General features: G+C 28.6%; 2 protein-coding genes across 2 annotated transcripts; both read left to right on the top strand.

Annotated features, from left to right (window-relative positions):
- Positions 1-155: 155 nt before the first annotated feature.
- Positions 156-9580, top strand: LOC108773450 (uncharacterized; the record flags this gene model as incomplete). Its single annotated transcript, XM_018539259.1, has 11 exons — positions 156-371; positions 468-571; positions 896-1121; positions 2581-2758; positions 3257-3372; positions 3667-3737; positions 5251-5339; positions 5603-5779; positions 5900-5986; positions 9176-9291; positions 9506-9580. Coding segments are annotated over 11 exons (1455 nt in total), but the record flags the coding sequence as incomplete, so codon positions are not given.
- A 5352-nt stretch (positions 9581-14932) lies between these two features.
- On the top strand, positions 14933-22526 carry LOC108773476 (ABC transporter G family member 23). The gene is made up of 14 exons (XM_018539296.1): positions 14933-15066; positions 15461-15705; positions 16066-16243; positions 16324-16417; positions 16574-16786; positions 16883-16986; positions 17260-17485; positions 19350-19524; positions 19785-19900; positions 20226-20296; positions 21376-21464; positions 21582-21758; positions 21950-22036; positions 22312-22526. The coding sequence occupies exons 1-14, from the start codon at positions 14966-14968 to the stop codon at positions 22524-22526; spliced, it is 2091 nt and encodes a 696-aa protein (XP_018394798.1). The 5' UTR covers positions 14933-14965.
- The last annotated feature ends 3846 nt before the right edge of the window (positions 22527-26372 follow it).

Below are 26372 nucleotides of genomic sequence, written 5' to 3'. Positions count from 1 at the left end.
TTTACGTGATTATGGGTAAATATATGCATACCATATATATTAATATATCTATGTATTAATAATTAATTCTTTTAGGGGATATACATATTATATATATAGGGTATTATAGGATATATGACATAAATTAGATATTGCACATTTTTATTATTATACAGATTGGTTTGATGAGATGTGGTAAATTGTTAGCGGAATCAGCACCGCAGGAATTGCTGGCGCGATACCAATGTTCGTTCTTAGAAGAAGCTTTTTTGAAGTTATGCAATATCCAAAATAATACAGTCACTTTGGATGAAGCTCAAGGATCCGAAGTAGAAGATATGCGCGGTAACGTCTTGCACCAGGATCAAAATCAACATTGTGAACCAACAAAAGTACATATGTAGAAAAATAATCTATACCCTAATTATTGTTATAAAAAGCTATATAATCGATAATATTTTATAACATAAATAAATTGAATTGTTAAGGCATACTTGAAGTACGAAGCAGTTTCAAAACGTCCAGTTTCGCGATTGAGAAGGTATAAAGCACTATTGACAAAGAATGGCACTCAATTTTTACGTGATTATGGGTAAATATATGCATACCATATATATTAATATATCTATGTATTAATAATTAATTCTTTTAGGGGATATACATATTATATATATAGGGTATTATAGGACATATACAAGATATAGGGAATGTAGAATAGGCAAGATATGTACTTATAGAAAAAAAAAAATTAAGAAATTCAATTAATTTAATTTAAAAACTTGCCACTTTTTGTATTATTTTCGTACATCATTGAACTGTTATATACAAAACATTATATTAAAAAAAATTTTAATTTATTAATCGTACCATATTTTAAATACAATAATAGTAAATAATAATTGACACATTTTTTCAGAGGACTAATTTTCGCAGTAGTATTTCCGATACTTCAAATGGGCGTATTTATTATAGCAATTGGTGATGATCCAAAAAATTTGAAAATTGGTGTCGTCAACAAAGAAGTCGAAAACTGTAATTCCGACAGCAACTTTGGCAATGTTTGGAGTGACGAACTCACTTGTCATTTTGGTAACCTCAGTTGTAGATTTCTACATAAATTTGACAATTCTATTGCTACACAGGTACAACAATTTAAAAATTAATAATGTATAATTGGAATATATATGATTAAAACAATTTCATGTTTTCTTAAAAAAATGGCACTTTTTGCCTATAAATTGATTGCTATAGTAAGATCGTTTGCCTACATCATTTACCGATAGGTTGCTTGCACGCAAAAATTATTGCCTACATCTTAATTGCCTACATTCATTTTTCTGCGTACAAATAAAAAATTAAGATTATACTACGTGAGAAAATATTTTGTACATTTAAAACGGAGATTTGGTCTTAGCAGAATATTTGTGTTTTAAAACAAAATTTATGTTTTTATAGCAGAGAATACTTGTAGACAATCGAACTGGCGTGTTCACATTCCAACCCGTGTGCTCTCCAGATGTCATACATATCACCTTTGTCTAATGTAAATTATAAGGATGAAGTAATACGTGGTCGATACTCGGGTAGAAATCTGATTTGGCATTATTTCTGCCCGATAAAATTTTACTGTAGCCCTCTTAACTTTAAATAGGTTTATTACACAATAAAAACAATTATAAATATAATAAAATAAATAATGAAAAGGCTCTATATGTATAAAACAATACAAATATAAGAAGGGCAAAGTGCCAAGTAAATCTATCGAACAATTATAAATATAATTATTGCACAGCTTATAAATATAAAAGAAAACGCTCGTATGGCAAAATGATACATAGGCAAACAACAATTAGATAAAACAAAACAAAAAAGTTGTAGAGACAATCAATAAATCAATAAATTTGACTAATGAAAAACCGATGAGAAACAGGTCAAGCTAATTAACGATGCTTCTACAATTAGGTCTGTTTGCCTTGTTAACACTTTGCTTACACACTTTGCTTTTACATTTAAAATGATATAAATATATGTCGAGCGTTGAAGAGAAAGAAAACGATGTAATTAGCTCTTATTGAGAAGAATATTATCTCTCAGCCGAGGTAATATGTTTTGCAAAGGGAATTAATTATTTACAGATTTTAAGGTATACAGATTTTTCATTGTTTTTAATTCTCACGGTTAAATTATAACACGGTCTCCTATAAGATTTAATATTAATAAATTCGACTTATAGATTTAAATCACAGTTGAAATTTTTTGCTTATAATGTAACATCTACAAATACGATAATATTACCAGTGTAAAAGAATGTAGGCAATCGAGTTCTAGGCAATAATTTTTTGAAGCAAATGACCTGTTGACAAACGTGATATAGGCAAACGATGCTGTAGACAATCAATTTGTGAATGGAGTTCTCTCTTTCATTAACACCTTTCCCACAAATTTATTCAATATATATATGTAAATTGTGTGTGTGTGTGTGAAATTTAAAAAATATAATATACATTATACGTTTCCATATAAATTGACAGGATGACGCAGTAACAATAATCAATGTATTACAGTATTTTTAAAAAATTGTTATTTATATTTCGCCTTCAGGAGTATTATGAAGACATTCCCAAGGCAAGACAGGCTGTACAAAATGCAAAGCTCAGTGGTGTAATCTATTTTAGTCAAAACTTCTCCGAAGCTTTGCAAATACGCGTGGAAGAAGCCACTTTCGCAAAAGATTCCGATCTACTCGCCAGCCAGATTCAAGTTTTCCTCGATATGGGAGGTAAGTTGTTTATATTTTAACAAAACGTTCCTTGTTGTTAAAAAATTTAAACAATTTAATCAATTTGTGTATATAAATATAATATTTAAAAAATATAAAAAAATAAAATACATTATTTTAAAAAATTACACAAAGAGGTTCAAGAAATTAAAAATTATTGTAATTATTTGGCTCCGTGTGGTAGTCAATGCGAAAATATTGTTGTCATCCACTGCTGCGTTTCGTCCCGGCTCCCACTACTCGACTCATCAGTAAGGCATTGTAGTGGGAGCCTGCCTTTTAGACGCCTGGAGGTGTCTTAGAGCGAGGTGCTATATGAATAGATCTCATGTATCTCGAGTACATGAGAGAATTAGCGCGAGTCTCTCCCTTTTAAGTCTTTCCCTTTTGGACCTCTGGTGGTGGGCCGCCACAGTTATAAACATTTTAATAAAAACGGAACGCAAATTAATCGATGTGTATAATATCAGTAAAATTACTACAATGCTTTTGTTGTAGATATGCAAATTGGATATTTTATACAGCAGAAATTATTCGATCGTTTCTTAGAGGTTTATGAGGATATCATGAGAGAGTGCAAATATTCGCCAAAAATGGCAGATCCACCCATTCGAGTAAGTATCTTTTATAATCAGTTATTATTGAATATCTCTACGGAGAGAAGAATTTTGCTCAAGTATTCAAATATTTAACTAGATACAGGTCTTAAAATAATTTTGTTAAACCATCACAATTTTTATATAAGAAACTCAAACTGATTTTAGTCTAAAAATTTGGATGGTCGGACAAAATTATTTTCAAATTTATATCTAGCTAAATTTTTGGATATTGTAACAAAATCGTTCTCTCTCTCTTCCTCTCACTTACATAGAAATAGATTAAAAGAATAAAATTCTATTCTTTTTCAGTTTGAAGAACCCATTTACGGTGCGACCGACCTCAATTATGCAAATTACATGGCACCAACCTACATACTAGGGTAAGCACAAATCAATCTATACAATATATACTTCATTTGAAAACTTTCCAGCTGATTATCTCGAAAAGTATAAAAGATACAAAAAAAAGTTAAAATACGTATTCCATGATTTCGAGGGGGAAAAAGAATGGCTGGCGTTCAGCAGAAAAAGCAGCTTTGCAACTGTTGTAAAATTCTTGAATATGATTGGCTTATACATTTAGATCTAATAAAGAAATAAGGGCAAGACCAATCATATTAAAGAATTTTACAAGAGTTGCAAAGCTGCTTTCTCTGCTGAACGCAGCCAATGGCACTCTCAATTTTTTATTTGGAGGGCGTTTTCAACGTGATTTGAAGATTAAATTAATTTTTTTAAATGGAAATGTAAATTTTTTATTACAGGATCTTATTCTACGTAAAAAAACAAGTAACTTCTGTAGAAAACATTTTTTCGTTTGATCACTATTTTAGGAGATATTTAAGAAAATAGTAAGGCATAGTTACTGCATAAAATTTCATCATTTATTATTATAACAAATGTTCAAAATGTTCTTCATTGTTTGCTAAACAATAATAAAGGCGATTCTGAAATTCTGAATAAACATTTTGGAAAGTATTTGCTGGAATAACTCTACATTCCTGTATAATTTTTTGACGTAAATCGTTGACATTTTCCGGTGAAGTTTTATAAACAACGGATTTTAAGTGTCCCCATAAGAAAAAATCGAATGGATTTAGATCAGGAGATCTTGGGAGCCATTCGATGGCTCCTCTTCTACCAATCCATCTCTATGGGAATCAATTGTTTAGCCACTGTCGAATTGGTAACACATAATGTGGGGGAGCACCATCTTGTTGGAGAAGCATAAAGGTTCCTCATTTAACAACAATTCGCCATTTTTATCTTTTTGATTTTTAAGACTTTCAGTTATAAGTGCATCAATAACGTTGTCTAGTAAATTTAAATAAAGATTGCCATTCAGTTCGACTCAAAAACTCCACCGGAAAATATCAACGATTTACGTCAAAAAATTGTACAGGAATGTAGAGCATTCCAGCAAATACTTTCCAAATGTTCATTCAGAATTCCAGAATCGCCTTTATTATTGTTTTGCAAACAACGGAGAACATTTTGAACATTTGTTATAATAAATGATGAAATTTTATGCAGTAACTATGCCTTGCTATTTTCTTAAATATCTCTTAAAATAGTGATCGAACGAAAAAATGTTTCCTACAGAACTTACTTGTTTTTTTACGTAGAATAATATCCTGTGATAAAAAATATACATTTCCATTTAAAAAAATTAATTTGACCTTCAAATTACGTTGAGAACACTCCAAATAAAAAATTAATAGTGCCATTCTCTTTTACTCTCGAAATCATGGAATATACGTGTTTTAACTTTTTTTTGTATCTTTTATATTTTTTAAGATAAACAACTGGAAAGTTGTCGAATGAACACCCTGTATAAATAAGTTGAATAAAATTAATTTTTAGCTGTTCATAAATTATTTATATTCCTTTCAGACTTAGTTTCTTTTTAGCCGCCACGGTTTCTACTACTTTAATAATTACAGATAGGATGGAGGGCGTCTGGAATCGAAGCGTAGTACAAGGTAATTTACTAATAAGTAGTGACTATCGATTGAGCGTATATAGAACTTGATCAGTTATTGAGATCTGATAATCTCAATCTGCCGCAACTCGCTGGCTCGCGTAAAGTAACCAGGTAGTGTCGCCGCGCTTGACTTAGCGCCGAGACACTACCGTATCTCCAAACATGTTGTTAATCGTGTGCAAAATTATGTTTTACAATTACTTCTTTATCTTTTTATTTCTTACTACAACAATACAAATGTGTAATATAAATATGTGATAGGGGTCAGAACAGAAGAAATTCTACTGTCTCACATTCTTATTCAGAGCATCGTCATCATCATCCATACTGCTATGATAATGCTTATAGTATTTCCTATATGGGGCCTAGAATGTAAAGGACCGATATTTAATGTAATGGTCCTTATATTCCTTAATGGTTTTAGCGGACTAATGTATGGTACGGCACTTTATACAATACAATGTAGATATTAAAAAAAAAGTATATAATAGTAATTTAACATAGTAATAATTCAGAAACTGGAAACTATACTAATCAGTTATATAAATGCGTTTTCAGGTTTCGTCCTTTCTGTTATGTTCAAAAATCATACTGCAGCGCATTACGGTGCGGCCGGAAGTTTTTTCGCGTTAGTATTGCTCAACGGTGAGTTTTTACTGTTTATATTTCGGGAAATATTTTTTTTAATCTAGTATTGCTACACAGAATATATCGTTATTAATTTGATTATTATTGAATTTACAATTCTTTGTTATACGTAGAAATACATTATTGTTAATAGTAATGTAAAAAGTTAGGAAATGTTAGTTTATATTAATATGAACAATATCTTAAGAAGAATTACGTAAATCAAATTTTTAATATACAAATTCAATTAATAAATTGATAAAATTATAGGATTTATGTGGCCAGTAGAGGGAATGCCAAAAGTGCTTCGTTGGTTTAGCTATTTAGCGCCAACAAACTTGTCCTGTGTATCATTGAGAGGAATCATCTATAAAGGATATTCCATATCTGAGCCAGAAGTTTATATTGGCTTCTTAATAACTGTAGGGTGGATATTATTATTTCTTATCGTAACTATATTTCGTCTAAGATCGAAGTCCTCGTAATATTGTTCAGAAATGTAAACGAAATTCTTTAAAAGGAAAACAGTCTTAATAATTTGCAAAATTTAGCTAGACAAATATGTAGAATGGTCCATCTAACTTGAAGTGTGTATACATTTAGTAACATTCTTGTTGATTTATGTATACAAATCTTTATACTAACTTTAGACTGTACAAAAAATATATCTAATTGCAAGGAAATGTACGTTCCTTTCGTTTATCTAAAATATTTAAGTAGATATTATGTAACTATAAATAATTAATCATTCTTAAGGAAATAAATTTCATGGCTAATGTTATTCATTTAGTAAATGGTAATTACATATTAAATTTCCTTTTCTTTTATTTTAAATATTATAAATAATAACATTTTATTTAATTAAACAGTGTGAGAATAATATAAAATTAATTAACTAACTTTCGTATAACAGCAACATAAATAATCGCATCAAATAACAATAATAAATATTTTAAATAAGAAGAAGTAATCTAGATTTTATATATATTTAGTTTTGACGGATGATTTAATTGTACAAATAATTGTATTGTACAAAAAATTGCATTGTTTGAAAATTAAAATAATCATTTACATTTTAATATTTTTATTTTTATTTAAGTTTATGGAGAGACAGGAAATTAAAAATGAGATCAGCATACGTTATATTCTAATAAAAACAAAAACCAAAAAGGGAACAGATAACTGAGTAAATACACCTGCAGTTCATTAAATATGTTTCCGTTGACAATGTATTAATCTTATATATAAGTGAAATGGTGTGCACAGAAAGAATAAATGTCACCGCGTCTATCAATTTTTCATTCTATCTAGTGATAAAATAATGTTCAATTTTAGTTTTAGTATAAATCTGACAAAAACTCTGTTAGGAAAATTTAAATACATATAATATTTTTTCAAAAAGTGTATAATAGCTAGGGCAAGATGCGGAAATTTGGAAAGAAATAATTGTTATTGGATAGATAGAGAAATAATGAACTGTGAATTGTGTGAAAGAGTAAAAGAAAGCTTAGAACACTGGATGTATGAGTGCGAAAAAATGGAGAGATGGAATGGAAGCGTGAATGGACTTTTAAGAGAGGATGGAAATGGATACGAATGGCTAAATAAGCTGAATGAAAAGTTAAATGTAATTAGAAAAGGAAAGAATAAATAGGGGATATATGACATGTGAGTACAGCAAGCAGTCAATTGTGTGGTATATTGCGGCGGATATTGTTTAGTTTAATTTAGTTGAATATGTAAATTATATGTATGAAGGAAGTCATTGCTTAATGCCTTATGGCGATAGCGTTAATAAATACTACTACTATAATATTTTTTCAATAACACTTATTCTTGGTTCGTTAAATTTAAATTTAAAAACTTACATTTTTACTTGTATTCCTTCTGCATTTACTTATAAGACTAATAAGAATCAAATAAATTAAATGAATTAATACATAAAAATTAATAATAAATAAATAAATAAAGGACTCTTATTCTAAAATATAAATAGAAATTAAAAAGACAAATTAAGAGTCAAACATTAAAATTTCTTCAATCGCGTAGTCAAAAGATAAAATGAAATAATATAACATGACAGGAAAGTGAGAATAAATTCGATATAAAAATATACATAAATATAAAAAACAAGGACAGACTTAATACAAAAATAAATAACCGTAATCATAAAATCTATAAAACTTTACATGTTTCGACTCGTGGATTAAGTCTTCTTCAGAAGTAACAGAATAATGCAGATAAATCATTGATGAAATAAAGATGCATCCGTCATCAAGGTAAAGAATTCATTATAAACGATTAGTAGATCGATAATAAATCTATAAAAGAATTAAAACATTACATAAAAATTAATTTATTTTGTTTTATTTGATTCTTATTAGTCTCTATGCTAAATTAAGAGAGTTAACCACCTTTGACACAAAGAATAAAAATTTTTCAGGAATTTTTTTCAGATAAAAAGAATAGACAAAACAAAAAACAGGTTTAAGAATTGGATTTATTATAATTTATAATTGAAGAATTAATTTTTTTGAACAAAAATGTTGGACCTAATCCTCTGTAGACGACGTCAAAGATGACCACGTACGCTGAGAACTCTTAATTGGCGTGCACGCTAGAGGCTGAACGGTTTGACCTAGAACAAAAAATAAAAAAAAGTATTCTCTGATATATTTTTTTAGGGAAGTAGCATTTTTGGAAAAAAATTAAATTTTGAGGAATTTACGCTTAGTGGAATAAAATTAAAAAAATACTGTTTCGGGAAAATCGCGTTTAAAGTTTTGTAAGAAGGAAATACACTTGTAAATATTTCGAACTCACCTTTAAGCGTACGAGTCGCTATCTTATTTCGTATAAGATAGCGATTTGTAAGGTTTCTTCGCGGATATTTGAGAGGTACATATTTTCCGATTTGTCCTCTCCTTCCATTTTGCCCTCCCTTCCTCTATTATATTTAAACATATATTAACAAAGCACACATTTCTTATTATTTAAAAGTTTAGAAGTTTAACCAATTTGTATATCCAAAAATATTATTGAAAATATAAAAAAATAAAATATATTATTCAAAAAAATTATACAAAAAAATCCAAGAAATTGAAAACTATAGTAAGTCATAAATATTTTAGCAAAAACAAAATGCAAATTAATCGCGGTATTGATGAAATTACAGATACGTAAATTTAAAGTGCCTTTGTTATACAGATATGCAAATTGGACGTTTTATACAGCAGAAATTATTCATTCATTTCTTAGAGGTTTATGAGGATATCATGAGAGACTGCAAATATTCGCCAAAGTTGGCCAATCCACCCATCCGAGTAAATATATATATTAATCATTATTAAATTTCTTCAAGAAATGAACAATTTTGCTGAAGTATTTAAAAATTTATAACTAGATACAGATCTTAAAATAATTTTATTAGATCATCAAAACGTTAAGATATCCTCAAACTGATTGCCGTCTAAAAATGTCTTTCTCTCTCTCCTTCTTAGAACTAAAATGAAGGAAAATAATTCTATTCTTTTTCAGTTTGAAGAACCTATTTACGGTACGACCGATCTCAGTTATACAGATTACGCAGCACCACCATTCGTGCTAATGTAAGCAAAAGTCAATCAAACTCAATTGATACGCATACAGTAACACTCTCCTAAATTAATATAGTAATAATTCAGAAACTATAAAAAAACCAAACTAATCATTTGTGTTAATGCATTTTCAGGTTTTGTCGTTTCTGTTACATGCAAAAATCACATTGCAGCGCAATACACTACGGTCGGAACTTTAATTACGATAATGTTTCTCAACGGTGAATCTCCTTACTCTTTCTGCTTAATAATTTATTTATTCTAATATTGCTACATGATATCGTTATTAATTTAATACAATTCATTTTTTACAATTCTTTGTTATGTATTATTACATTAATGACGTAAGCATATAAAGTAGCAATACATTATATTTTTGTTAATAGTAATATAAAAGTTAGCCACAGTGTTAATACAATTTAACATCAATAATATATAAAAAAAAATTACCTTACGCTAATCACATTTTTATTAATGTATATTAATTGACAAAATTATATAGAGGTTGTATATGGCCAGTGGAGGGAATGCCAAAAGTGCTTCGCTGGTTTAGCTACGCAGTGCCATCAACCTTATCCTCTGTATCAATGAGAGGAATCATTTACAAAGGATTTTCCATATCTTAGAAGTTTATATTGGCTTCTTAATAATTGTAGGGTGGTTATTGTTATTTCTTATCTTAACTATATTTCTTGTAAGATCGAAGTCCTAAAATCTAAGATCCAAGATATTGTTCAAAAACGTAAACAAAATTCTTTAAAAAGAAAACAGTCTTAATAGTTAAAAAAATTCAGTTAGACAAATGTATAGAATGTGCCATCTAATATGATGTGTATATACATATAAAACTATTCTTGTTGATTTATGTGTACAAAATTTTATACTGATGTTAGATTGTATAAAAATATATTTATATAATTGTAAGAAAATGTATAGTTCTTTTGTTCATTTTAATAGTTATTACATATGACTATAAACAATTAATAATATAAAATTGTTAAAGGATTCTTGATATGAACATAAACGAAAAAATAAAAGGACGTTGTAAGAATCAAATAAAATAATTTTAAAACAATTAAAGCAAAACGGTCATATATAATTAATCAATTCCTTACAAACTTCGAAGCTATACATTTAAAAGAATAACAAATACTAAAACTTAACCTTTCGACTATAAACAATTAAACACTCTGAAGAAATAAATTTTATGGCTAATCTTATTTATTCAATAAAATGATAGTTATATTTTAAAAAATTCCTTTTTTCTAATTTAAATAAATAATAAAATTTTATTTGATTAAACATGCGCTTATAAAAATTTTTTATCGCTATATGGACCGTTTTCAGTCCGGTCTTGCCCGTATCTCACACTATCAAGCATTTGTAGCATATCAAGCATCTCTTTGAGTCATTAGGGGAGACCGGGGTTAGTAAGTTAAAGGGGTAAGTAAAGTAATGAACCCTATATTAAAAACAAAACACACAAGACATGCATAAACGTCTGAGCATGCAGCAGCTACTATATTTTTAAATGACTGATATCACACTAATCTCTATTTTTTGTCCATAAAACAAAAAAAGTTCTCATTACTACTACTACTACTACCGGAAGTTATTTTTTATAATACACTTTTGTACAATCTTAGACAGTTTAAAAAAGATACTATTTCTTGTATCTAAGATAAGATAAAGATAAAAGATTCCTATCCAATATTTTCGTAGTAGTTTCAAAGAAAGATTCCTTTTCCACGATTAAAATTTACATGCTAATATATTGAGCACTGTATTTTGTGTCCAAAATTGGAAAAAATAAAAAACTACAGACCTCTTTAAAATTTGTAATTTTTTATTTTTTCTAGATATCTTTGAAATCCGTTAAAGATGAAATAGGAATTGCATCTACACATCTACGGATTGCATGATTATATAAACTGGAAAAATACATAATGTTTCATTTGAATTACAAATATATAAAAATTATAACTTATAGTTAGATTCTAGATATAGAGAAGGAAACGATACTTACACGCACTTTTAGGTAAAGTCAAGTTAGTTTTCGCTTAGTCTCTTGTAGAATATCAGACGCATCACTTCACATCTCTCAACAAAGTTCATAGGAAATGTGTGTAATAATCGTCAAAACATTTTAAGCTTTTGGGTTTGTAAAGGTATCTAATATTACAGAATTTATAAAATATCTCAATGCAATATGCTAAAATACGACATTATTTTTTTTTCTGTAGAGCGGGATATAACGGGACTATATATGCGGGCGACATCCTGCAACCCTTCGCTGGTATAGTTGTAGAACGGGATTATTCCGCCAGATTCAACTTTAAAGTAATACGAAAATTTATCGCAGCAAACAGTATCTTTTTGCAGTTACGTGCTTATAATTACATTATACAATCATAATTGCTCCTTAAGAGCACAAATACAATCTTTAAATAATCAATATTATCGCGAGAAATGAACGAAAAGCCCCGCTCCTATATTTTTGTAATCAATTGAATCGATTAAAGAAATTAGGAAAAAACATTTAATTTATATGTATACAGGATGATCCGAAATTCGCGGATACGGAGTACAAGACATGATACTTTATGTTCTAAAACAAACAACTTTTTCCTTTAGCAAAATTGCGTCCGACAAATAGTTTTTGCATGAGAGCTTCTTGAAATTAACGAATAAGCCCTCGGATCCATGCAGCGCTCAGGGCCGGCGCGCGCGCCTCACTTGCGTGTACCTAGTCCGTGACTAGTATTCATAAATGATGTCTTTTAAGACGCTCATACGGCTCTGTTATGATTAGTTTACGACATCTTAAGACTGTACTTAAGATATCTTATCTTAAATAATAAGCAAAAGCTATGAACAATATCGGCATTTGACCATTTTTCATATTGTGTTGCATAAATGATGAAAAGTTAATGAAATAAATACTGCCTTTATTTCTTACGTAATACATGAATAAAAAATTGTCTGCTTGCATAATAATAATGTGAAAATAAAGATAAATGTAAATAATAATATGCTTCGCGAGCGTTCTTTTTATTTCAAATATTGTATAGTTACGTGATAGTTAAATAGTATCATTAAACTTAAAGAATAAACTTAAATTTATTGATCAAACGAGTACATTTAATTAGTACATTTAATTTATTATTATATTAATAAATTAATTATTACTTTTACTTCTATTTTTATTAATTAATTATTATTCTTTATTATTATTTATTTATTAATTTATTTTTTAATTAATTAATTAACTAATTAATTTAAAAATTAATTTAATTTTGCTGCTGAGTGTATTATTAAAACCTGAGAACATCTTCTTACGTCATAAAGTACTTACGAATTGTAGTCTGCTTTATTATTGTAGCTTTAGCTGGACGATTTTACTTTACTTTTAATCACAAATGTACTCGTTTGATCAATAAATTTAAGTTTATTCTTTCAAAAATCGTAGTTATCGAATTAGTCGAAGAAAAAGAAAATTCTTTAAATCTAAAACTTTAAATCCAAACTTGACAAAACGTATGTATTGTATGAGGTCTTAAACAATTTAGTATTAAATTATAAATATACAAAGATAAAATAGTTACAATTATTTTTTATTTATATCATAGGTATTTTAAAATGCAGAAAACAAATAATATAAAAGGTGTTCTTTTAACAAAGTAAAATCAATAAGTTACAATTTAAAATGTTATGCATAATATTCCTATAATTTAAATTTTTACATAAATTTATTAAATCACATGAATGTTTTTTAATTCAAATACGTACAATGTCTATGATTAATTAATTAAATAAATTTAAGACTTCTATATTCAATATTGACATAATACTTGAATATCTTATATCTATTCAATGATTAATATACTGGGTCTTCCATTAAGAGGTTTTTTTTTTTTATATTAATAAAGAAGCGAAGAATTTTTTGAAAACATTGAGATGTATTGATTTCAATTCAAAGTACAGATTGTGTGATTAAATAAACGTGGAACACAATGTGAGCCAAATGGCCACATTGACTTTTCTTACAAATGGTCATTCTTTTAAAGACATATTTTATCACGTTTTTCGACTAACCGCACAATTACAGCTCGATTTCGCCAACAGTTCGAATATTATCTTTGAGCGCCTGAATCGTTTGCGGAGCACATTTGAGTAAATATTATCCTTCACATAATCTAAAAAAAAAAAATCCAGAGGTATCAAACCGCACGAACTGGACGGCCAATTGAAGTCTCCGTTGCGTGAAATGACATGTCCTGAAAACTTCTCCGCAAAATTTTCATCGGATTTCTAATGACTTTTCACTATTCCTATGCGTTGCTCAAGCAAATATTCATCCATTGTTGATAACCACATAGTTTTTATTTAACAACTGTCAAATATAACAACTGCATCTAAAATAAAATGCCACGAAATTTAAAATAAAAACCTCTTAATAGAAGATCTTGTATAATGAAAATTATTATAAAGTATTATAAAAATATAAACATAATTCATCATAAATGAAAATCATATTTTTTATTAGGGTGTACAAATTTTATTAAGAGACGTAATAATCGCACGTATATTTGCCGCAGGTTTGTTTTCTCATTAATATGTGTATTCTTCATTATTTCGAATTTCCTGTATAAAACAATACACATAGATGATATCAGATTCCAACATCCCACCTAGTGCGCTAGAGCGTATAGATGTAACGTAAATGATAACCAACCTTAAACATAATATTCTCACAAATTAGTTATAGTTTATTTTAAATTTTAATTTTCAAGAAATCACAGAATGTTTGTGCAACAATGCATGAGAATTGTTTTTTTCATTGACATATTTTTTTGTTAATTTGCATTTCTTGTAGAAAAATATACTCACAGATAGAGTCGCGTTAAGAATATTTTCAAAAATATTAATTTTTATTTTAATCTGAGTAATGGCAACAATAATCTTCTGTTAAAAGTTATTCCCTGAAAAAAATTATTATACTTAATTAAATTAAAAATTGAAACCCAAATGCTATAGCCCTAACTAACTAAGTAAAAATTCTATCAAATTAAAAATAAGATCTATGTGGTACTATCTTTTTCATTTAACTCTAATAATATGTATTATTTGTAGAAAATATTTGATATTAATAATTGGTATCAAGTTAAATTCCACAAAAATTTATATATCATTCATATAAAAGATCTGATATCAACTGGCACAAAATTAAATTCCATATTAAATAAATAAAGAATATATATTATATAATAGTAAACCTGTTCATTCTTCTTTTCAATTTAATACTTTTCTAAACAGTCAATTTTTTTAGGAAGTCATCATTTGTCAAATCCATCTGAGAAAAAATAGTTCCATTTTAGCTGACCAAACATTATTTTATAAAATGGTACAGCAGGAAGCGGTGATCGTAAGAAACGCTGTAAAGAGTTATGGGAAAGAGTTAGTTTTCGACGGCTTGAATATGACTGTACCAACGAATTCCATGTAAGAGTACCATAATTGTTATTCACCTTTGACATGTCAATAAATACAGTAAATTAATCGCTCTCAAATTGTAACGAATAATCAAAATATTCATAAAAAGAAAAAAAAAGAAAAAGATGCTCTATAGAGGAGGACGAGCGATAAAATAACTTACAATTTGTGATTATTTATACAATTTTAATATTATTGAAGAAACGGCTAATAAATTGTCGTTTCTCCATGTACATTTACTAATTTCTTAAATTCTTGCTATTCACACAAAATATACGACAAAATAATCGTATAATTTCGTAATGAATATTTATAAAATACGAAAATCTAGATAAAAGAATCTCGCTCAGTATATTGTCGAACATAAGATGGAGCATGTAAGCGAAATCGTCCTTTTAAACAGATACGGATTGTTGGGACCTAGCGGATGTGGTAAAACTACACTAATATCTTGCATTGTCGGAATTCGGCATCTTGATAGTGGAAAAATATGGGTCTTGGGAGGAAATCCGGGCAGCAAGGACTCTGGCATCTCTGGACCTCGAGTAGGTTACATGCCGCAAGAGATTTCCTTGGTTGGAGAGTTTTCCGTGAGAAGTGCCCTCTACTATTTTGGTAGAATCAACGGTCTCGACGATGAGGAAATCGGTAAGACATATAATATAAAAAAATATTACCACTTGTTACTTGTTTGAACGTGAAACCTTATACGTGTTTCGAGAGGTTTCAGTTTTATCAAATACTTTTAAAATAAACGTCTTTTAAACGGTATATAAGTCCTTGTTTTAAATTATTCGTATATTATATACAATGTATGTGTATATGTTATATTCATATAACTACTAAAATATAAAGAATTTAAAAAAATTATTAATCTTTTAAACAAACTTTTAAATTAACTATTAATTTTTTTAACATGGCCGGAGACACTACCGCGTCTCCTGATATACCAAATGTTTCAAAGCGTAAGGTAATACGAACCTATAGCTCTTCCGTATTATTTCCAAGAGACGAGACTGAGATTTTTCTCGGAGTTGCTTCAACTACCTCCATATAATCATCTGGTGAAGAACATGAGTGGAGGAGAGCAAAGAAGGGTTTCCTTTGTCGCCGCATTGATCCACAAGCCCGAACTTATAATCCTTGATGAACCCACTGTGGGTATGGATCCAATTTTAAGAGAGAAGTAAGTAGATTTTGCTTTTTTTTTAAAATAGAATAAAGAATAATAATAAGAAAATATTTGGATGTACTTTTTCTGTGCAGAATTTGGTCCTATCTGATCCAAATTACTCAGGAGGAAAATACCACAGTGCTGATCACGACACACTACATTGACGAAACTAAAGATGCTAATAAAGTGCGTCTTCTTTTTATTAAAATAATTGTAATAATATTAATGTAAAGAAATTACTAAGAAAGTTTCTTTTTAACTTTTAATTATTTCATTAAAAAAAATGTGTTTTGATTGATACATGGCATAAATTCGATATTGTGCATCTTCATTGTTACACAGATTGGATTGATGAGATATGGTAAATTGTTAGCAGAATCAGCGCCGCAGAAATTGCTGGAGCAATTTCAATGTTCTTTCTTAGAAGAGGCCTTTCTGAAGTTATGTAATATCCAAGATAATACAGTCACTTTAAATGAAGCTCGGAGATCTGAAGTGAAAGATACCGACAATGACTTCTTATATCAGGACCAAAATCAATGTGAAACAACTGATGTATATATGTAGAAATGATCTATACGTAATTATTGTAATTATAAAAAGCTATATAATTAGTATTATTTTTTAACATAAATAAATTGAAATTTTAAGGCAATCTCAAAGTATGAAGTGGTTTCGGAACATCAAGTTTCGCGAGTGAAAAGGTTCAAAGCTCTGTTGACGAAGAATGGCATTCAATTTTTGCTTTGTTATGAGTAAATATATATATTAATAATTGATTCTCCTAGGGGAAATATATATAGTTGCATATAAGGCATAGAGTACAGGGGATATAAAATATATACAAGATATCCAGAAAAAAAATTAATAGTTTTAATTATTTCAATTTCAAAATTTGGAACTTTCTGTATTATTGTTGTACATCTCTGAACCATTGTACACAAAACACTATATTTTAAAAAATTTAAATTTATCACTCGTAGCATATGTCATAACGGTAATCAATAATAAATGATACATTTTTTCAGAGTACTAGTTTTTGCAATAGTATTTCCGATAATTGAAATTGGCTCATTTATTTTTGGAATTGGTGGTGATCCGAAAAATTTAAAGATTGGCGTTGTCAACGACGAAGTCGATAACTGCAATTTCGACAGTAACATTGGCAATGTTTGGAGTGACGAAATCACTTGTCATTTTAGTAACCTCAGCTGTAGATTTTTGCACAATTTTGACAACTCTATCGCTACACAGGTACCACGATTTAAAAACTAATAATGTATAGTCGGTATAATGTGATTAAAACAAGTTCATGTTTCCTTAAGAGATTGCTCTTTTTGCCTACAAAATGATAAAGTATATCTCCGACAGAACGCGGCAACGCTTACCGCGTAGCGGAAGTTGGCGCGATAGCCAATCAATGTCTCGCCGACAAAATGTTGATTGGTTGTTGCGCCAATTTCCGCCACATGGCAAACGTTTCCGCGTTCTGTCTATAAGAACCATTTATCTACATCATTTACCAACAATTTACGTACGCATAAAAATGTTTGCCTACAATTCGATTGCTTCTATTGCTCATATATTAAAAATTAAGAGAAAAAGACACTTTCAGTATAGTGCGTTGCACGAATGCCTGGGATTCAATTTTGGAAGTCTATGTTTTGTCCTTAGTTATTTTTACATTCACGACTGATACGATCGGATGTTGCATCAGTGATCATGAATATATCGTAGTGTTAGTAAATTGTGTTTTAACAGTCAACCGACGTAATTTTCACAGTTTTGATCAGAGAAATATTTCTAAAATATTCCAAAATTTAATTGAAAGATGACGGGAATCGAAGTCTTTAATATATCAGATAAGTTGTAGTTTTGAAAAAATATAATTGCTTTTACACTTGCAAAAATTTCACTGAATTGAGTCAATTTATTAATACTATGATATATTCATGATCGCTGATACAACATCTGGTCGTATCATGTAATAATAACTAAAAATGAAACATAGACTTTTAAAATCGAACTCCTGGCATTTGTGCAACACTGTACATACTACTGCGTATAAACTGCATTGCACACATCACAATATTGCCTATAAATTATTTGCCTACATGTGTCTGAAATTTTTATTAGTGCGCAAAAGTGCATGTATATAGGCAACGATTTTTGTGCAACTGTCAGCAGGTATGATATAGATAAATTAGAATTAAAAACGTTGCCTTAAAAAAATATCGCGTTACAATTGTTTTTTGTTAAACATAATTCTTTATCGTTACTATTTATTCATTTAAAAAATTTGTTTTCATTATTGTAATTTGAAAAACTAACGAATCGTTACTCTTTCGTTACTTTTCGAAAAATTGTTAAGTTTAGTTTCTTCAAGTACTATATTGATAAAATTAGACGCATTCAGTACATTTCTACATAAAAAACGACCAGATGTGACAGAAACTATCGTTGGAAGCTAAACTCAACTATTACAGAATTTAAATTAAATATTGTTTTTAAATTGATGTCATTATTAAAAATTTATATTTCAAGATTCACTTCCAGTACTGAAAATCCGTAGTATATATTGTAATATGAATTATAGATTTTCAATATTGGTATTGACTTTTTCCGTTATTTTTTTTATTTTTGTAATAAACAATTTGCTAATGACGTTGCAATTTTTTATAACTAAACACTAAGTTTATGTTAAGTTTAAGTTTAAAAAATCGACTTTTCGAACCTACGGGTTTAGTCTTAAATTGTTTAAATAAACGCATTGTCATTATCAAATTTATTATAAGTAACGAGAATTTAACGAATGAAATGACGCTTTTTTTTTCATCTGTAGTATAAGATATAAAATATAAAATATTTTTTAAGGAATAAAAATGTAAAAGTAACATTACGAGTAATGCCTTTACTTCTCAACTCTGATGCAAACAATGTGTAAACAATTTATTTTCAGGCAAACAAATTTCTTTAACATCTTTCTCAAGAAATTATTCATTAAACTGAAATATAAAAATTGTAATACATTTCCACACATATAAATTGAGAGAATGACACACTAACAATAATCAAAACATTAAAATATTTCTTAAAATTATTAATACTTCATTTGCAGGAATATTATAACATTTCCGAGGCAAGACAAGCTGTACAAAATTCAGAACTCAATGGTTTACTATATTTTAGTCAAAATTTTTCCGAAGCTTGGCAGATACGAATGGAAAAATCATTTTCCACGAAACATTACGATATACTCGCCAGCCAGATTCAAGTTTTCCTCGATATGGGAGGTACATTATTATATTTTTAAACATACATTAACAAAGCATTTCTTATTATTTATGTTTAGAAGTTTAACCAATTTGTATCCAAAAATATTATTGAAAGTACAAAAAAATAAAATATATTATTCTCTCAAAAAAATTATACAAAAAGATCCAAGAAACTGAAAACCATAGTAAGTCATAAAATTTCAGCAACAATAAAATGCAAATTAATCACTGTATTGATGAAATTATAGAGAAAGGTAAATTTTAAATTTGTTATACAGATATGCAAATTGGACGTTTTATGCAGCAGAAATTATTCCATCGTTTCTTAGAATTTTATGAGGATATCATGAAAGACTGCAAATATTCGTCAAAGTTGGCCAGTCTGCCCATCCGAGTAAGTATATATTTTATAATTAGTTATTATATATATAATATATTCAATTTCTTCAAGAAAAAAACAATTTTGCTGAAGTATTTAAAAATTTATAACTAAATACAGATCTTAAAATAATTTTATTAGACCATCAAAATGTTTAGGTAGGGTACTCAGATTAACTGCTATTCTCTCTCTCTCATACATACACACACACACACACACACACACACACACTCTCTCTCTCTCTCTCTCTCTCTCTCTCTCTTTCTCTCCACCTTCCTCCCTCATTCTCTTATATAGAAATAGAATGAAAGAATGAAATTTTATTTTATTTTTTTTTTAGTTTGAAGAACCCATTTACGGTACGATCGATTTCAATTTTTCAAATTACATGGCACCAACGTTCATATTATGGTAAGCAAAAGTCAATCTAAAGCCGACAGCACACAATGCTTATTTTCCTGCTGAATCGCATGTGAGGCGTTATGTTAGCAGCCGTACTGACTACACTGATAGAAACATGGCGTACTGAGTGTTGCTGTGCGTGCTAGCATGCTAGTTTTCAATGATAGATCCGGTGATATTTTTCTTGGAAGATTTGCTGCTAATAGGTAAAGAATTTAGATTAAAAATTCAGAAGGTATATTTAAGAAGAAGAGAGTATAACTTAACATATATATGTTTTACGTATTAATAAAGAAATAAAAAAGTAAGAATACCCTACCGTGAAAGTCGCATAAGACAAAATCATATGTCATGGTATACGTAAATGGGATAAGATCGTATGTGAACAGGATATGAAAGACATACGATTCATATCCGATCGTTTATGAAGTATATGCGAATCTTACACGAGTCGTATACGAATCGTATACGAATCGTATACAAATCGTATACGATCATGCAATTAACATGTTATCGCATACGATCAGATATGATTCGTATGTCTTTCATATACGAATTTGAACCCTTCATATACGATTCTTATACCAAATTTACGGTAGGGTAAATTTACAGGAAAAAAAAAATGGAAACTATTAGGAAACAAAGGTTAGCTACGCGATTGTTCTTATACTAATAGTAACTAGAGAATGGGAACAAAAAATAAAAAAAGAATTAAGTTTTTAAATTTTATTTAATTTTTAAATTTAAATTTAAATATAAATTTAATTTTAATATATTTCAATTTTAATTATATTATATAATTATAATTTTAAAAATTTTTAATTTTTTAATTAGTTAACCGGTCATTTGTCCGGTTAACAAAATTATAGCTGAACCGAAACATCAAGCTAACTCGCAAGTGAGTTAACATGTGTGAAACCATATCTAGCAGCACTTTCATCACAGCAGCACGCAACACAGACCGCAACACAACGCGCAATGGATCTATTAATTAAACCAGCAGTAAAACAAGCATCATGTGCCGTTGGTTTAATTCAATTGAATAAAATTAATTTTTAGCTGTTACTAAACTATTTATATCCTTGCAGTCTTAGCTTCTTTTTAGCCCTCACACTTTCTGTCTCTATAATAATTACAGATCGGATGGAGGGTGTCTGGTATCGTAGTATAGTTCAAGGTAACTTATTAATATATCGTTAGTCACATATCCAAAATTATGTTTTACAATTATTATTTCATCATCTTTTTATTTCTTATCACAATAATGCAAATGTAAAATATAAATATGTGATAGGTGTCAAAGCAGAAGAAATTCTACTGTCTCACGTTCTTGTTCAGAATATCATTATCATTACCCATACTGTTGTGATAATGCTTTTATTATTTCCTATATGGGGTCTAGAATGTAAAGGACCGATATTTACTGTAATGGTCTTGATATTTCTAACGGGTTTTTGTGGACTAATGTACGGTACGATAATTCATACAATAGTTTATACGATAATAATGTAGTAATAATGTAGATATTAATAAATAATAATAATAAACAGTAATGTAGATATTAATAAAGAAAGAATATACATATATGATATAATAATAATTATATAGTAATAATTTTAAAAAACTAGGAACTAAACCAATCATTTTTGTTGTTATTTTCAGGTTTTCTTATTTCTGTTACGTGCAATGATTACTTTACAGCGCATATCGTTACGACCGGAAGTTTTGTGCTGTTACTAATGCTCAACGGTAAGTCCTTACTTTTTATGCTTTAGGAATTTTTTTTTAATCTAGTATTGTGTGTGTGTATGTGTGCGCCCGCTACATAATATTATTAATCTGATTATTTCTGAATTTACAATTCTTTGTTATGTATTGTATATAGCTGTACGTTATATTACTATTAAGACATAGTAATATAATAAGTTAGCAAATGTTAATCCAAATTACATCAATAACATCTTGTGAAGGATTATCAAATGTTAATCAAATTTTTATTAATACATTATTTAATAAAATTAAAGGAATTTTTTGGCCAGTCGAGGGAATACCAAGTGTGCTTCGCTGGTTTAGCTATGCATCGCCACTTACCTTGCCCTCTTTATCAATGAGAGGAATCATCTACAAAGGATATTCCATATCTGAGCCAGAAGTTTATATTGGCTTTTTAATCAATGTTGCGTGGTTATTATTATTTTTTATCTTAACTATACGCTTTATAAGATCGAAATCCTTGTGATATTATTCAGAAATGCAAATAAAATTCTTTAGAAAGAAACAGTCTTTCATAGTTTACAGAATTTGGTTAGACAATATGTACAATGTTCTATCTTATTTGATATATATATGTATATATAATATATTAAATAATTTTTGTTGATTTGTACGGAACTTTATATATTAAACAATAAAGGAATTAAAAATGAGCATATACCACGAAGACGCTGGATACACTACAATGCCTTACTGACGAGTCCAGTAGTGGAAGCTGGGACGAAACGCCATATTTAAGTAATATTCTTCGCAATATATTAAATTAATTTTTCTTCGTTTACCGATGATGGTCATATTAAAGGCCGAATCGTTTACTAATAATAATAAAAATTTCGTTTTAATATTCTACGAAATACAATATAATTTCACTAAATCTATCCAGCATCTCTCGTGGTATATGTTCATTTTTAATTCCTTTGTTGTTTATTACTAAATATTAAAAATTTATATATTAATTTTAGATTGTATAAAAAATATATCTAAGAATATGTACGGTTGTTTTGTCCATTTAAATAAATATTATGTGACTATATATCATCAATCACTTCAAAGAAATAAATTTTTTAGCTAATATTATTCAAAATACTATTTATTTTCAAAAATTTGAAATTTTACGAAATTTTAATATATAAAGCACTGTCAAAATATTTAACAATGTAAAAATGGAATTTTTAATCGATATTTGAATATTACTTTTCCATTTCGGAATTCTCGGAATGTTTTTTTGAGATTTTAGGTAACTTTTATGAATATTTCATGAATATTTAGCTGTATAGCGCTTTAGCTAGGAAGATAACGCAAAAACTGTTAAAACTTGCATCATCATTGTGTTTAAAAATTATGAACAGTGATCAGAAAACATTATGTAGAATATTTTACCTCCTTTGAAAGCTTCAATAATAATACATTATTGATAATAATACGTCTGCAATAATTAGTCGTATTCTGCAAAATCATTCAGCTTCATTTAAGGTTTCCACTTTGGTAATTATTATACTAGTTGACAAGGAAAAATTATCAAAAATGTGACTACATTTTTCTATCGTAGTTTTTCAAATAGAATTCAAATCCTAAAGCAAAATCTGTTTATCACATCAAGTGTTTGAGAAAATTGAGATCAAATGTGTTAAAAAGGCATACTTTTGGCCATTTTTAAAACAACGTTGCAGATAAACCTGACGTACTAAAGACTTTTAATAGAGTTTGAATTAAAACTTGAACTTTGTACTTTAAAATGATCATCATGAATATGTCATGATTGTAATGATCATATCGTTTTATTTTTGTTGCTCATCCAATGTTAAATATAAGATGATACACGGGAACATTCGGGTAACATTTCCGAATACAATCTTGAGCAGGTTCTGTGACCTTAGAAACACTCTCTGTACTCTTTGGATTTTGCTCCAAGTGACTTTCATCTCTTCCCCAAATTGAAGCTCTAGACGGTCATTAGCGATTCAATAATAACGAGAAAGTTATAGGACGGCTATTAATAGACGGCTCTTGAAAATGGACACGCCATGATACCAACAAAGCGTAAAGAAACCTTTTTTACGATACAACAAATGTATAGGAAAAAGTGTCGATTTTTTAAATATAACCAAATTGTTGTAAGTTAAAAAAATTTTTTTTTTAGATTTTTAAACTTTCCTTTTATGTTTTTTCTAAAATAGGAATACTTACTTTTAGACTAACCCTTGTACGTACAGGGTGTCAAAAAAGAACTATTCAACATTTATATGGTATTATAATATATATTATACATTATACATTATGAGTAAGGAAACCTTAATGAAAATAGGTCGAAAGCTTAACCGTTTCTGAGATATAAACTAACATTTTTGTATGTCAGTATCATGAATGACATTTCCATTAGCATAACTATATAAAAAATATACATATCTGCCATTTCTTGAGTAAAGTATTATATAATAATACATTGACATTTTTAATACGATATCATGTAACTATATGTAATCACCAAATAATATATAGATTCTTAATCATCGGTTTGTGACAACTGACTGATTGTACTAGAATTCTTCTATTATGATATATGAAAATTGAATGAAGACGTTCAGAACGCAGTTTATAAATGCTGAGGTAAGCGTCGCATGCAACACGTAAAGGCCAGTAAATTATTCATGACGCGAACATACAAAAATGTTTATATCTCAGAAACAGTTGAACTTTCGTTTATGTTCATTAAGGTTTTTACTTAGTATGGTGTATACTATCTATCATATAAATACTGAATAATTTTTTTAACACCCTATATATAAAAAGAATGTAAGAATTACGCACTTGACATCCAAGATGCATGCTTCCTAATAATGACGATAATAATGACGTTTTTTTTTAACTATCCATATTCAGACTTTACGTCGCAATACCTCCTTCGCTTAGTGCTGTAAGGCACTTATAAGAGGAAAGATAAAAACACTTTTATTACATAATTCTAACTCAAGCTATGCTTGTCAGTAGTTATTTAGATCAGATTTAATCTCGAGTATATATAGGGTATTCTAATTCCGCAATTGGAATACACTACAATTTAATGGTAACCTTTAAAGAGTCGGCATTTTTGCCTTGAAATTTTGAAAATTTTAATGTAAAGTTCATATATATTGAATGTTTATGTCACAAGGAGTTTTTCACTAACTATTATAGTGGTCAGTCCGATCCGTAACGGGACGGCCAATGTGGAAAATTTTTATTTTTTATTTTTAGTATTTCTAGGTGTTTTTGATGTCGCAGAACATTTTTCTGAAGTCAGATTATCGAAATTTTATGTAGAATTAATGTTATTTACCTAGATAAGTCTAGATAAGTCGAATTTAATAACATAGACATTTACGTATATATAAAATTTTCCTTTAGGCGAGTAAATAAAATCGGTATGCCTCCTAGTGGCAAAAAATGAAATTACTGTTAAATTTTTCTTGGCAACACATTCTCAGTTAAGGCCTTCACATATAATGCAGAGTCTACAAGAAAATTGACCAATCATAATCAAATATTCTTCTCATATTCGAATTTAATTGGTCAATTTCCTACGGCTTAAGACCCTACGACTGCTACGACTTCTACTATAGACCTCGCATAAAACTCCGTAAGGACATAAAAACGTAAGCATAAGGAAATCGACCAATTCTAATCGTATATTTAACCCCAGAGGGGATTTTATATGTGAAGGCCTTTATATGAAATAATAGCTGAATATTTGATGGGCTGTGGTGATTCAAGTTATACAAACTTCTGTTACTGACCATGTAGTAGCCAGTCCGGTCCTCTAAAGGTTAAACATTTTTTTCCAAATTTATCAAGCCAAATGATTTGTTAATACGAAGTGTAATTAATTAATATACCATCTTTTTAAATTATTCATAACAAATTTATAACATTATTTATAATAAGTTTTTAAAATGCTTTCTATTTTGTTGTATGTATTGTATACATGTATAATGTGTAATGTAGCTCGACAATTGTATCGTTTATACTTTGTTGTAGTATTTCTTCATCTACAGTTGCGAAGGCAGAATGTAAATGAACCATTTCTTCTTCAATTTCTTCTTAGTTCTTATAAACTGTAGATGAAGAAACGCTACAGCGAAGTACAAACGACATAATTGATCGAGCCATGATCAGCCAACAGCAGTGGGAAGTATACATACATACGTATTTAAGATGTTTAATTTTATATAATATAAATATATGTTTGATTTAATATATAAATAATTATATATATATTGTTATGCCCGCTCTGCACTGATATAAAGGAATCCAGGGCATAATAGTCACAGCAAGG

This window comes from Cyphomyrmex costatus, unplaced genomic scaffold (genome assembly GCF_001594065.2).
Source record: "Cyphomyrmex costatus isolate MS0001 unplaced genomic scaffold, Ccosl1.0 scaffold21, whole genome shotgun sequence".
Lineage (NCBI taxonomy): Eukaryota > Metazoa > Arthropoda > Insecta > Hymenoptera > Formicidae > Cyphomyrmex > Cyphomyrmex costatus.
Note: the sequence above shows the minus strand (reverse complement) of the source record. Positions and strands in the feature narration are given on the sequence as shown.

Bases quoted from the DNA above. Each gene is read 5' to 3' on its own strand.
- LOC108773476 (XM_018539296.1), top strand. From the start codon at position 14,966: ATGGTACAGCAGGAAGCGGTGATCGTAAGAAACGCTGTAAAGAGTTAT. The intron at 19,901-20,225 runs GTAAGTATATAT...TTTTTTTTTTAG, and splicing joins TGGCCAGTCTGCCCATCCGA to TTTGAAGAACCCATTTACGG. The intron at 22,037-22,311 runs GTAAGTCCTTAC...ATAAAATTAAAG, and splicing joins GCTGTTACTAATGCTCAACG to GAATTTTTTGGCCAGTCGAG.